Source organism: Theropithecus gelada, chromosome 2 (genome assembly GCF_003255815.1).
Source record: "Theropithecus gelada isolate Dixy chromosome 2, Tgel_1.0, whole genome shotgun sequence".
Lineage (NCBI taxonomy): Eukaryota > Metazoa > Chordata > Mammalia > Primates > Cercopithecidae > Theropithecus > Theropithecus gelada.
This window is the reverse complement of record NC_037669.1, coordinates 120609740-120623646: the sequence shown is the minus strand read 5'-3', so window position 1 is coordinate 120623646 and position 13907 is coordinate 120609740. Positions and strand designations below refer to the sequence as shown.

The 13907-nt window shown below is 38.5% G+C and overlaps 1 protein-coding gene across 1 annotated transcript in view; it reads left to right on the top strand.

The window, feature by feature from the left end:
• The window catches only part of PRKCI (protein kinase C iota), an 82961-nt gene that overhangs the window by 49465 nt on the left and 19589 nt on the right, over positions 1-13907 (top strand). The window contains exons 5-11 of the mRNA XM_025377368.1: positions 336-337; positions 505-559; positions 2119-2177; positions 7698-7874; positions 8629-8726; positions 9354-9440; positions 11566-11701. Of these exons, the coding sequence (XP_025233153.1) occupies positions 336-337; positions 505-559; positions 2119-2177; positions 7698-7874; positions 8629-8726; positions 9354-9440; positions 11566-11701 (614 nt within the window). The remainder of the gene's footprint in view (positions 1-335; positions 338-504; positions 560-2118; positions 2178-7697; positions 7875-8628; positions 8727-9353; positions 9441-11565; positions 11702-13907) is intronic.

The following is a 13907-nucleotide window of genomic DNA, read 5'->3' as shown; positions in this document are numbered from 1 at the left end:
TTTTTGAGACGGAGTCTTGCTCTGTCACCCAGGCTGGAGTGCAGTGGCCGGATCTCGGCTTACTGCAAGCTCCGCCTCCCGGGTTCATGCCATTCTCCTGCCTCAGCCTCCCGAGTAGCTGGGACTACAGGCACCCGCCACCTCGCCCGGCTAGTTTTTTGTAATTTTTAGTAGAGATGGGGTTTCACCGTGTTAGCCAGGATGGTCTCGATCTCCTGACCTCGTGATCCGCCCGTCTCGGCCTCCCAAAGTGCTGGGATTACAGGCTTGAGCCACCACGCCCGGCCTTGTATCTTCTTTTCTGTAAAATGTGACTAACATTACCTCATTCATAGCAGTATTGTATAGTTTCATAAAACAAAATTAAGAGTAAATATAATTCTCACTTAAGTTATGGTCTTTCAAAATTAAATTTTAATATGCTGTGTATTGTTGAAATAATGTTGTTTCTGGGTGTAATAGAGGTACTCCACTGAGTTACTGTGTCTTTGGAAATGTTTGTAGGAACCAGTGATGCCCATGGATCAGTCATCCATGCATTCTGACCATGCACAGACAGGTAAGAGTGGTACTGGCACAACCCATTATTCATTCACAGAGTAGCATGTAAAGACTTACTTAGGTGACTCTCTTACCCAAGTTTAACAGCATTTATTTCTTTCCAATTAAAAGTAAATACATATATTTCGCTGTGGTAAAATCACACAATTTAACATACACATTTGGCATTTTTTAAAGACAACTGTGCGCTGGGTATGTTGGCTCACACCTATAATCTCAGCACTTTGGGAGGTAGAGGCAGGAGGATCCCTTGAGCCCAGGAGTTCAAGACCAGCCTGGCCAACATAGGGAGACCCTGTCTCTACTTAAAAAAAAAAACAAAAAAGTTATGTAAACCACAACAGATGACTATTTTTTCTAGTTCACATAAATTTCTTTTGAGACTCCTTTAAATTCAGCAAACTCAGTTTTTTTCCATAATGAAAACCATGAAGCTGATTTTGTGACGCATGTTGACTGTGTTCAGGTGACTTGTTTTTTTCTTTTTCTTTCAAGACAGAGTCTTGCTCTGTTACCCAAGCTGGAGTGCAGTGGCGCGATCTTGGCTCGCTGCAACCTCCACCTCCCAGGTTCAAGTGATTCTCCTGCTTCAGCCTCCCGAGTATCTGGGATTACAGGTTCATGCCACCATGCCCAGCTAGTTTTTTTGTATTTTTAGTAGAGACGAGGTTTCACCATGTTGGCCAGCTGGTCTCGAATTCCTGACCTCAGGTGATCTGCCCGCCTTGGCCTCCCAAAGTGCTGGGATTACAGGCGTGAGCCACTGTGCCCAGCCGAAGTAACTTGTTTTTATTAAAAGCTTTATTATCAGAAGTAGAAATTAGGTGAAAGATAGAGAGATGCAATATAGGAAATTCCAGGAAGATGGTATAAGTGAAAATGTTAGGTACAAAACCTTAAACACGTATCTGGGAAATTTGGAGAGCAGTGAAAGGAGGTAGAACAGCATGATCTTCTTTGGAGTAAATCAAGAAAGGGAGAACAACGGAGTTTTTCTGGAAAGACAAGATGCAATCTCCTAGTCATAGAAGGATCAGCTCTATGAAATGTAGGCTGTGTTTTTTTGCCCCAAGTAGCTTTAAGAAGTAGAAGTTCCATTCTTGTCTTGTCTTTACTTGACCATTGTGGTAGTCAGGAAAATTTTGAGTACAATGGAGTGAGAAGTGAAAACCAGAGGTCCTGTATCTCTGTGTCTTAATCATAGTAAAAAGTTTAAGCATATCTTATAGAGTCATTCATTTAGAAGGAAGTGTTTGATTAATTTGTAAAGAAGAGAAATGTTTTAAAAATAACACAAGTACTTGTTAAACGCAGTACTTGGCTACCGGATTGTAATGCTTACTCTCTTTACCCTCACTAAAGATTGGGATTTAACTATTGTATTTACATACAATTTGTTATTAGTAGGACAGGTATTTGGTTTTAAATAAGGAAATTTATTCAGAAGTAAAATCTAAAATAAAAATCAGGAGATAATTTTTATTTCAAACTCATTAATGGTTGCTGTTTTTTTCTCCCTGTACGTTTTTTGTTTTTTTTTTTTTAATGGGTTTTTAGTAATTCCATACAATCCTTCAAGTCATGAGAGTTTGGATCAAGTTGGTGAAGAAAAAGAGGTAAGATAATTTGTCTTATTGTACATTATGTCATTAGTTTTTTAATAAGGCTCAGGAGTTTAAAAGTATGACATATTGACCTGCTTAGACTTTAGATCATAATGGTGAAATACAAAAATGATTTGTGATGATTCCAGAGTTTTGTTCTCATTTAATTTACTAATTAAATCACTAATTTAAAATAGGAAATAATTTAGTGGGATAGCTTATTTTTATTTTAAAATAGCTGAATCTAAAAATCACAATGTATTTGATACTGTTTAAAATACTTGGTAGTATTGTTTAAAATATGTAGTAGACCCTTCCATTTTGTGCCTGAATTGCTTATTTAGATAACAAATGATTAAACATGTTAACTGTCATTATTTTTTTGACTATTATTTTATCAGTTTTTAAAACAAAACAAATTCTTAATTAAAATTATTTGATTACAATAATAATCAGTTTTTTGAAAAAAGCTTATAGTGAAAAAGATGATCATGTCTCACACCTTCCACTCCCAGTTTGACTTCTTAGCAACCTTTTAAACCATTTCTAGTTACGTCCATAATGTTTGTATTTCTGTTTTTTAATTTTTCATTTTTGTGTATTTCTGGATATGAAAGGTTTAGTTCACACTGTCTCTTTTTCCCATATCTTTCTTTTTTTTGAGTTGGGGTCTTGCTGTGTTGCCAAGGCCGGAATGCAGTGGTGTGATCATGGCTCACTGCAACCTTGAACTCCTGGGCTCAAGTTATCTTCCCACCTTAGCCTCCCGAGTAGCCAGGACTGTAGGCATGCGCCACCACACCCAGCTAATTTTTTCATTTTCTGTTTTGTAGAGACAGAGTCTCACTATGTTGCCCAAGCTGGTCCCGAACTCCTGGCCTCAAGCAGTTCTCCCAGCTCAGCCTCTCAAAGTGTTAGGATTACAGGCATGAGCCACCGTGCCCAGCCAAAAATTTCAAACATAAATAAAAGTAAACAGAATAATATAACAAAGCCTTTGTATCTATTGTTAGTTAAAACAACTATCAATTCATGGCCAGCCTTATTTTGTCTACTCACTTCCCTCACTCCTGTATTATTTTGAAGAAACCTATAAGTCACCTGTTTGATGTTATGTTTTAGTTTCTTGTTCTGTTTGTCTGAAAAAGTCTTCTTTTCTTTTTAACTTTTTTCTTTTTTTTTTTTGTGAGACAGGATTATTGCACAGGCAGCCGTGCAGTGGTGCAGTGATGGCTCACTACACCTCAACCTCTTGAGTTCAAACAATCCTCCCATCTCAGCCTCTCAAGTAGCTGGGACTACAGGCATGTGTCACCACTGGACCCTTATCACCATATACAAAAATTTACTCAAGATGGAATAAAGATTTAAATGTAAGACCTCACACTATAAAAATCCTAGAAGAAAACCTAGGAAATACTCTCTCAACATTGGCCTTGGCAAAGAATTTTTGGTTAAGTCTCCAAAAGCAATTGCAACAAAGCCAAAAATGGACAAATGGGGCCTAATTAAACTACAGAGCTTCTGTGCACCAAAAGAATCTACCAATAAACAGACAACCTACAGAATGGGAGAAAATATTCACAAACTATACATCCAACGAAGATCTCATATCCAGAATCTATAAGGAACTTAAAAACAAAAAACAACCCCATTAAAAAATGAGCAAAGGGCCAGGCATGGTGGCTTACATTGGTAATCCCAGCACTTTGGGAGGCAGAGGCAGGCAGATCACTTGAGGCCAGGAGTTTGAGACCAGCCTGGCCGATGTAGTGAAACCCCATGTCTACTAAAAATACAAAAAAGAAAAAAATTAGGGCATGGTGGCACACACCTATAATCCCTGCTACTTAGGAGGCTGAGGCATGAGAATCATTGGAACTGAGGAGGCAGAGGTTGCAATGAGCCAAGATCATGCCACTGCATTCCAGCCTGGGTAACAGAGCAAGACTCTGTTTAAAGAAAGAAAAAAAAGATGGGGGGGAACAAAGGACATGAACAGACATATCTCAAAATAAGACCTATCAGCAGCCAACAAACCTGAAAAACCATTCATCATCACTAATTATCGAGAAATAGAAATCAAATCCACAGTGAGATACTATCTCACACCAGTCAGTATAGCTGTTACTAAAAAGTCAACCTGGGCGTGATGGCTCACACCTGTAATCCCATCACTTTGAGAGGCTGAGGCGGAAGGATTGTTTGAGCCCAGGAGTTCAAGAGCAGCCTAGGCAACATAGTCTTTACAAAAAAAATAAAACATTAGCCAGGTCCAGTGCTGCGCCCCTGTAGTACCAGCTCTTCAGGAGATTGAGGTGGGAGGATCGCTTGAACCCCAAAGGTCGAGGCTGCAGTGAGCCGTGATTGCGCCACTACAGCCTAGGTGACAGAGTGAGACACTATCTCAAAAAGAAAAAAAAAAAACTCAAAAAACAACAGATTCTGGTGAGGCTGCAGAGAAAAGGGAATGCTTATACACTGTTGGTGAGAATGTAAACTAGCTTAGCCACTGTGGAAAGCAATTTGGAGATTTCTTAAAGAACTTTAAACAGAGTTACTGTTTGACCTAGCAGTCTCCCATTACTGGGTATGTACCCAAAGGAAAACAGATCATTCTGTCAAAAAGACACATGCACTTGTATGTTCATCACTGCACTGTTCACAATAGCAGAGACATGGAATCAACCTAGGAGTCCATCAGTAGTGGAGTGGGCAAAGAAAACATGAAACCATGTGTTTTGTGGCAATATAGATAGTACTGGAGGTCATAATCCTAAACGAATTAACGCAGGAACCGAAAACTGAATACTACATGTTCTCACAAGTAGGAGCTAAACATTGAGCGCACATAAACATAATCATAGGAGCAGCAGATGCTGCTTGCGGCGGGGGCAGCATGGGTTGAAAAACTACCTATTCAGTACCACGTTCACTACCTGGTTACAATATACCCATGTAACAAACACACACACATAGCCCCTCTAAGATAAAATTTGAATTTAAAAAATATTACAAATAACACTTTTACTGTTTCTCTAGAAAATGCAGTGCTTGGCACACTTTAAATTCATTCCTCTTCCATTCCTGCCTTTGGGTGCTATTATTGTCAGAGTTTAAAATTCTGTGTGTGTGTATATTTGTTTTTTTAAACAGTTACTCCTTATGTAGATTTACCCACATTTTACCCTTTTTGTTTTTCGTTCCTTCCTACATCTTTGTTCTTCTATCTGAGATCATGCTTTTTCGCCTTCAAGAACTTTAGTTTTTCCTTTAGTGAGTGCCTACTAGTGATGGATCCACTCAGTTTTTGTTTGTCTGAAAATGTTTTTCTTTCACTTTGTGAGCTGCTTTTGCAGGATAGAGAATTCTAAGTCAGCTGTTTCCTTCTCTTTTAGGCCCTTTGAAGATGACGTTTCACTGTTATGTGGCTTCTGTCATTTCATTCAGCCTTATTATTGTGTCTGTGAAGTTTACTCTGCTCTTTTTTGCTCCACTTGATTCTCTCTTATAGTTTCCAGTTAGCCATATTTCAAGTCTGTATGTTGACTTATTTTCTTACAATTCTCTTCTTTGTTAACCTGCCTGAACGTGGTTTCTTTTCACTCTACTTTATTTATCCTTGTGTGTTAGTCTGTTTTGTGTTGTTACAAAGGAGTACCTGAAGGTTGGGTGTTGCGGCTCAAGCCTATGATCCTAGCACTTTGGAGCTGGAGGATCATTTGAGGCCAGTAGTTCGGGACCAGCCTTGGGAACTTAGCAAAACACCCCATGTCTACAACAAATAAATAAAAATTAGCTGGGTATGGAAGCACATGCCTGTAGTCCCAGCTGCTTGGGAGACTGAGGCAGGAGGATCACTTGAGCCCAGGAGTTCATGGCTGCAGTGAGCTATGTTCATGCCACTGTACTGCAGCCTGGGTGACAGAGCAAGAACTTTTCTTAAATAAATAAATGAAGGAAGGAATAAAGGGATACCTGAGGCTGGGTAATTTATACACGATTTATTTGGCGCACGGTTCTGCAGGCTGACCAATAAGTATTGCACTAGCATCTGCATCTGGTGAGGGCCTCAGGAAGCTTTCAGTCTTGGCAGAAGGCAAAGGAAAAGCAGGTGTGCCACATGGCAAGAGAGGGAGCACCAGAGTCAGGGGGGGTGCCACACTCTGAACTCACTCATTAACCACACAGGAATGCACAAAGCCATTCATGAGGAATCTGTCCCTGTGACCCAAACACCTCCCACCAGGGATCACATTTCAGCATGAGATTTGAGATTTGGAGGGGTCAAATATACAAACCGTATCACCTTGTTACCAAATCAAATTATTATTATTATTATTATTATTGACAGGATCTCACTTTGTCACAGAGGCTGGAGCGCACTGGCACAATCACAGCTCACTGCAACCTCAACCTCCCTGGCTCAGGTGATCCTCCCACCTCAGCCTCCCAGGTAGCTGGGACTACAGTGCACACCACCAACACCCAGTTATTTTTGTATTTTTTGGTAGAGATGAGGTTTATCCCCACATTGCCCAGGCTGGTCTTGAACTCCTAGGTTCAATCAGTCTACCTGCTTCAGCCTCCATAAGTGCTGGAAATACAGGCATGAACCACTGTGTGCAGCCCAAATTATTATTTCTAAATTTTTAAGTTGTCGTTCTCACTCAGTTTTTCTAATACCCTTCTTTCAGTTTTGTGCTTGCAGGTTTCTTTATCTTTCTCAGAATTTCCTCTTTGCTTTTCTTGGTATTCTTCACTTCAGAGATTTCATACTTTATTCTCATGGGTCCCTTGTATGTTGATGATTTTGCAGGCATCTAATAAAAGACTGTCTTCAGGCTTCTCTGTAAATTGCCAGAAGCTTACATTTGTAGTTGTGAATGAATTTTAAGGCTTACTATGTCGTCCCAGAGGGGCCTTGGTATTCTGTGGAAAAGAATGTCTTCCATTTGCTGAACTACTTCTTGCTTGTTTTCTGTCTATAGCACCCAAAAACGCCTCTGAATGTGCGCTCTCACTAGCTTACATTTTATGCATCAAGCTTCCAGCAGACTCTTTCATCTTGATGTCTCATTATAATTTCTGAATTTATTATGAAAAATCCAATCGTTCTCTCCAGTAACTTTGTCAATCTTATCCTAGCCACACACTTGACGTTCCCTGTCAGTGGTACCCCCAATCTCTTGGTCACCAAGGTTAATGTGTTTTTTAAATTCCTGCATCTCTATTGCCTTTCTACCTGAAAGTTATCATATCCTTTTTTAAGACGTCCTTCAATATTTTTGTGATTTCAACTCCCTCCCCACCCATTCTTATTACCATCCCTCTTATCTCAAAATTCATCCATATAATCTGGGTAGTTAGATTATATGGTTTGGAATGACGTTTGAAAACTATTAAGAACTTAAAACATATTTCTGTTAGGAAAATATCTTTAAATCGTTACAGGTACAACTAGGTGTTAGAAATATAATGTACTATGCAAAGCATTTCCCATTATAACTCTGATACAAATGTTCTCAACAGGCAATGAACACCAGGGAAAGTGGCAAAGCTTCATCCAGTTTAGGTCTCCAGGATTTTGATTTGCTGCGGGTAATAGGAAGAGGAAGTTATGCCAAAGTACTATTGGTTCGATTAAAAAAAACAGATCGTATTTATGCAATGAAAGTTGTGAAAAAAGAGCTTGTTAATGATGATGAGGTAAGCACTGCGTATTTTATTGTTTCTAAACTGCTTAATTTTTTTTTTTTTTTTTTTGAGTTTCACTCTTGTCACCCAGGCTGGAGTGCTAGTGGTGCAATCTTGGCTCACTGCAACCTCTGCCTCCTAGGTTCAAGTGATTCTCCTGCCTCAGCCTCCCAAGTAACTGGGATTACAGGCATGCACCACCATGCCTGGCTAATTTTTGTGTTTTTAGTAGAGATGAGGTTTCACCATGTTGGCCAGGCTGGCCTCGAACTCCTGACGTCAAGTGATCCGCCTGCCTCAGCCTCCCAAAGTGCTGGGATTGTAGGCATGAGCCACTGCGCCCGGCCAAGAATACTATTTTAAAGAAAACCTCTATGTTTGTGCTTTATTATCTCATTCTGCTTTTCTAAATATGTGCTAAGTAAATGAAATATATTATTTCAGTTTACTTTTCTTATAGACTGTATAAGATATTTAAAGTAATTTGATTATTATTCGATTTTTTTAGAAAAACAAAAATCAAACCACATTATTATCAGGAGAAATACTTGAGCTTTGTAAAACTTTTCTAGACAGTTTTATAATACTGAAAGATTTACTAGTGTTATTTTTCTCTTTGTTTGTAAATTTTCATTTCATGATTATCAAAGGTTTTGATATTTAGCCTAGTTAACCATTGCATTTGCAACCATTGAATTGCTCAGAGCAAATTTATCATTAATTGTGATATCAGTTTGACATAGCTTTCTTACATGTTTCAAAACAGGATATTGATTGGGTACAGACAGAGAAGCATGTGTTTGAGCAGGCATCCAATCATCCTTTCCTTGTTGGGCTACATTCTTGCTTTCAGACAGAAAGCAGGTAAGATTGAAAGATAATAGAATGATTACTGGGCTTCATATTTTTGGTCATATTACATAGTTAGAACCTTCTTGCTCTAATTCATGAAGTAGACATCATGGAGGACACAACAGTGTTAGGCCTGTAACTTCCTGCTAATAATACTCACATCAGTGATATCAGTTTGATATTAGATCAGCATTAGGAAATGACCTACTTTAGGCAGAAAAAGAAATAGCCGTGTCATAATTATGGCAATAGAAATCCAACCTTTTAAATATCCCCAATATTCTAGTTTTATGACTTAAAATTTTCTGGAGTTTAACAAGGAAGAAAAATACCTTGATAGTCAAAAATTACTTATTTAGCAAATGCTGAAATTAGGATATTAATGAGTGACTCTGGGTTGCAAGTGGTACTACTTTAGAACAGAAGTAGTCGGTTACAAAATTATTATCATGCTGGTTTACTTTCTTGTATCTTCCGTATCTTCTGTACCCTAGATACTCTTTGTTTCCACCAAAATTTTGGCATCTTTTTAAAGGCTAAATAGTAGAGAATGCTGTCTGTTGTGATGGTTTCTGAAAATGCAAAGTTACACTACCTTATTTTGGATCTTGATTTCATGGGTTCTCCCCTGTGTTTTAGATTGTTCTTTGTTATAGAGTATGTAAATGGAGGAGACCTAATGTTTCATATGCAGCGACAAAGAAAACTTCCTGAAGAACATGCCAGGTGAGTTTTTGTTTACTGTTTGTGTTGTTTTCTTTTCGGGGCCTTGTGGCTTTTTATGTGCAGTGGTTGAAACAGTAGATAAATAATTTATTTTTCTACAATTAATTCTTCGTAAGTCATGCAGAGGCTGAGCTAAAAGTTACTTTACATTATATATGAAAGTGTAAAACACTTATATATGTGTAAAACAATTATAGTGTATATGATTTTACATTTATACACATACATGTACATACACATACATGTACATACACATGCACACAGTGCTTCCTAAGCAATTGAAAAGTGTTAACAGTATTAAAAGGGAAACCTTTAGTCTACTAAAACCAATCTTTTTCAAATATTTTGTCTGTTAGGATCAGCCATTTAAATAATTGAGACTAATAAACACTTAATTAGTCTTTTCAGGTTTGTAGTGGTCTCTCAGAGAGTTTTTCACGATAAAAGTGCTATTCATATATACTTGAAAGTAATTAAATGATCCCTCTGGCTGGGCACAGTGGCTCACACCTCTAATCCCAGCACTTTGGGAGGCTGAGGTGGGCAGATCACCTGAGGTCAAGAGTTTTGAGACCAGCCTGACCAACATGGTGAAACCCCATCTGTAATGAAAATACAAAAATTAGCTGGTTGTGGTGGCAGGTGCCTGTAATCCCAGCTACTCAGGAGGCTGAGGCAGGAGAATTGCCTGAACCCGAAAGGCGGAGGTTGCAGTGAGCCGAGATCGCACCACTGCACTCCAGCCTGGTGACAGAGCAAGACTCCGTCTCAAAAAAAAAAAAAAAAAGAGTATTGAATATTAATTTTGTGCCCTTAATTTGATATTAATATACAAGATTGTAAATTGTTTATGAGTTGGAGGAGATTGGTGGGAAGGGATCATGGCCTTGAGTAAAAGGTTTAATCTATCAGTACCATGTTTTGTTTCTTATTCATAATCAGCGGTAATTCTCACCCTTTCCTACTTCACAGGAGTAATGCCAAAATGAAGCACGTGAGTTTGTGTATGTATGTAATTATCATGCAGGGAACAAATATTAGAAATTTCATTTAAATTAAAAACTTTTGGAAAATTTGCTACTTCATTATTGCTTGTCAAAAAGTGATAATCTTTAATTTCATAAGAAGATATAAATTGTACTTATCTAATCTGGAGGCCAAGCTGGGTTTTTTATTTGGGTTTTGTTGTTGGTCTGGTGTTCATTTATTTTCGTTGTGTATTTATGCCTTATCAAAATGGTCACCCTTCTAGCAGAGCCACAGATGATATTTTGAATTGCAAACATAGCCAATATTTGTTTCTTTTGTTTGTTCAGTTGAATGTGGGAAAGCTAGTCTGGTTTTTACTATATTAATGTGTCAGTTCTGGTTTTATACCATCTTTGCTTTTGTGAGGACGAAAGCCCAGGATAAGGGCTTAAGTTCCCGAATCACAGAATTAAGTAGCTCGAAGGTGTATGTTATGTCCCTCCACACATGATCATGATCATATGCCACCAAAGCAGCCATATATCAGCTCAGGCGTTCCATTTTCATTATTCAGGCCATAAGTTCTGGGTTGTCACCAGTGAGTTGGTAGCAGTTTTTTTAAGTTCTTCGTTTAATATTGAATTTTATAGTTGTAGAGTATTTTCATTTAATTCCTTTTCTAAAACCTTCATGAGGATTTTATGGTTTTGAGTAGTCAACTCGTAGTATTCTTTCTATTCTCAACCCCATCAGTGGTTCTTAGCCTTCTCGGGGGATCATGGGTTCCTTAGAGAAGTGATGAAGCTTTGAGGACTCTGTAGATACAGTGCATGTACATTTGTGCATACACCTTTGCCCCCAGTTGTAGAAGTATGGACTGCCTGAAGTTCACCCAAGGACCCAGATTAAGAACCCCTGTTTGAGACTTATCAAATTAATAGCTTTATGAAAAATGTGAGTTTAAGTTAGACAGGAACTTTTACAATTGTGTCTTGGGCTCAGATGTTTTAAAGTGATTCTTCAGTTCTTTTTTAAAACTTGTTCCTAAAATCACTGGGAGAAAAAAATATGTTTTGATATGAATTTTTGTTTCCGGTTACAAATGTAGAACTTAAATATGGTTGAATCAAATGACTTATTTTTTATTTTATTTTAGATTTTACTCTGCAGAAATCAGTCTAGCATTAAATTATCTTCATGAGCGAGGGATAATTTATAGAGATTTGAAACTGGACAATGTATTACTGGACTCTGAAGGCCACATTAAACTCACTGACTACGGCATGTGTAAGGTGAGGAAAATTTTCTAGTTATTTTAAAAGGTCTTCAGCAGCTAGTAGTCTTTGTAAAATAACTTCATGTTTAAAGATGGGGAAATGATTACTAATGTTGCTAATTTACTTAAGAAACTTTGTGGAATTCTAGCACAAAGACAACATTTGTAAAATTTGTATCTTCTGTGTTATGTGTACTAAAATAAGAGTTAATTTCTTTTTATTATACCTAACTTTTATTTTGAAAGTTGAAATATAATTGAAGAAAATTTGGAAATAAAAATTGTCTGCAATTCCACTGCTTAACACAACCATTTGTATATGACCTTCCAATTTTTGCCGTTTAGTAGTGAATCTTATATAGTGCATTCAGGATTTTCCTCAGAAGTAAAACTTTTTTATATTTAAATTTTAAGCATCTGACATAAAGCATAATAGGATAAAACAAGAATTTTAGTTACTCTCAGAATATGTCTTCTTTATTTCTTGATGTTTTATTCTTTTTATAACAGTGTTCCATTTTAAAGGTCTGATATTTTCCCACAAAATGCATAAGGAACTACTCCTTGTTAAGGTAACTGATACCAAATTATCCTCACATAGTAATAACAACAACCAGTATGTAAATGTGTGAATTGCATTCCCTGTTCACCTGTGAGAAGTGCCTCCAGAGTCTGGAGATTATCTAAATGCTAATAACATGGCATATGACAACCTAGTTGTATCGAAGATTTAACTTTATTATTTTTTCAGCATGCATTAAAGAATAAAATATTCACTTAAACTATGTTTGATTTCATGTACAGAATTCAGCCGCACTTTTCACATGATACTTATTAATTAATTAATTTTGTTTTTCTTTTTTTTTTTGGAGACAGTCTTGCTCTGTCATCTAGGCTGGAGTGCAGTGGCACCATCTTGGCTCACTGCAACCTCCGCCTCCTGGGTTCAAGCCATTCTCCTGCCTCAGCCTTCCAAGTAGCTGGGATTAAGGTGCGCCCTATCATCCCTGGCTAATTTTAATTTTTTAATTTTTAAGACAGAGTTTTGCTCTTGTTGCTGGCTCCAGGCTGGAGTGCAATGGCACGATCTCGGCTCTCTGCAACTTCCACCTCCCAGGTTCAAGCAATTCTCCTACCTCAGCCTCTCAAGTAGCTGGGATTACAGGCATCTGTCACCACACCTGGCTAATTTTTTTCTATTTTTAGTAGAGATGGGGTTTCACCGTGTTGGCAAGGCTGGTCTCGAACTTCTGACCTCAGGTGATCCACCAGCCTCAGCCTCCCAAAGTGCTGGGATTATGGATGTGAGCCACCGTGCCCGGCCTTACATATTTTTATTATATAAGTTTTCAATCATAAACAATTAGAAAGCTTAGCGAGTGGAACCCCTGTATACTTATCACTTATATTTGTGATACTCTTTTGATCTCTGTGTCATTTTTTTTCCCTGAGGGATTTTTTCTCATTTCAAAAAAAAGTGACAGTGATAGAGGAGTCTTATCCCCAAGAATAAATGAAACTGAACAAAAAACATGGAGAGTATTAACCTTCATACGAAGTGCACAAATTAAAACGAGATTTTTTTTTTTTTTTTTTTTTTTGGCCTGTGAGATATTGGTTTTAAAGTTATGGCCGGGCGCGGTGGCTCAAGCCTGTAATCCCAGCACTTTGGGAGGCCGAGGCGGGTGGATCACAAGGTCAGGAGATCGAGACTATCCTGGCTAACACGGTGAAACCCCGTCTCTACTAAAAATACAAAAAACTAGCCGGGCGCGGTAGCGGGCGCCTTTAGTCCCAGCTACTTGGGAGGCTGAGGCGGGAGAATGGCGTGAACCCGGGGGGCGGAGCTTGCAGTGAGCCGACATCGCGCCACTGCACTCCAGCCTGGGAGACACAGTGAGACACCGTCTCAAAAAATAAATAAATAAATAAATAAATAAATAAATAAATAAAGTTAGAATAGTCTGTATGTATAAGTTTAAAGAAATGGGCCGGGCGCGGTGGCTCACGCCTGTAATCCTGGCAGTTTGGGAGGCCGAGGCAGGTGGATCACGAGGTCAGGAGATCGAGACCATCCTGGCTAACACGGTGAAACCCCGTCTCTACTAAAAATACAAAAAATTAGCCGGGCATGGTGGCGGCGCCTGTAGTCCCAGCTACTCGGGAGGCTGAGGTAGGAGAATGGCGGGAACCCGGGAGGCGGAGCTTGCAGTGAGTCGAGA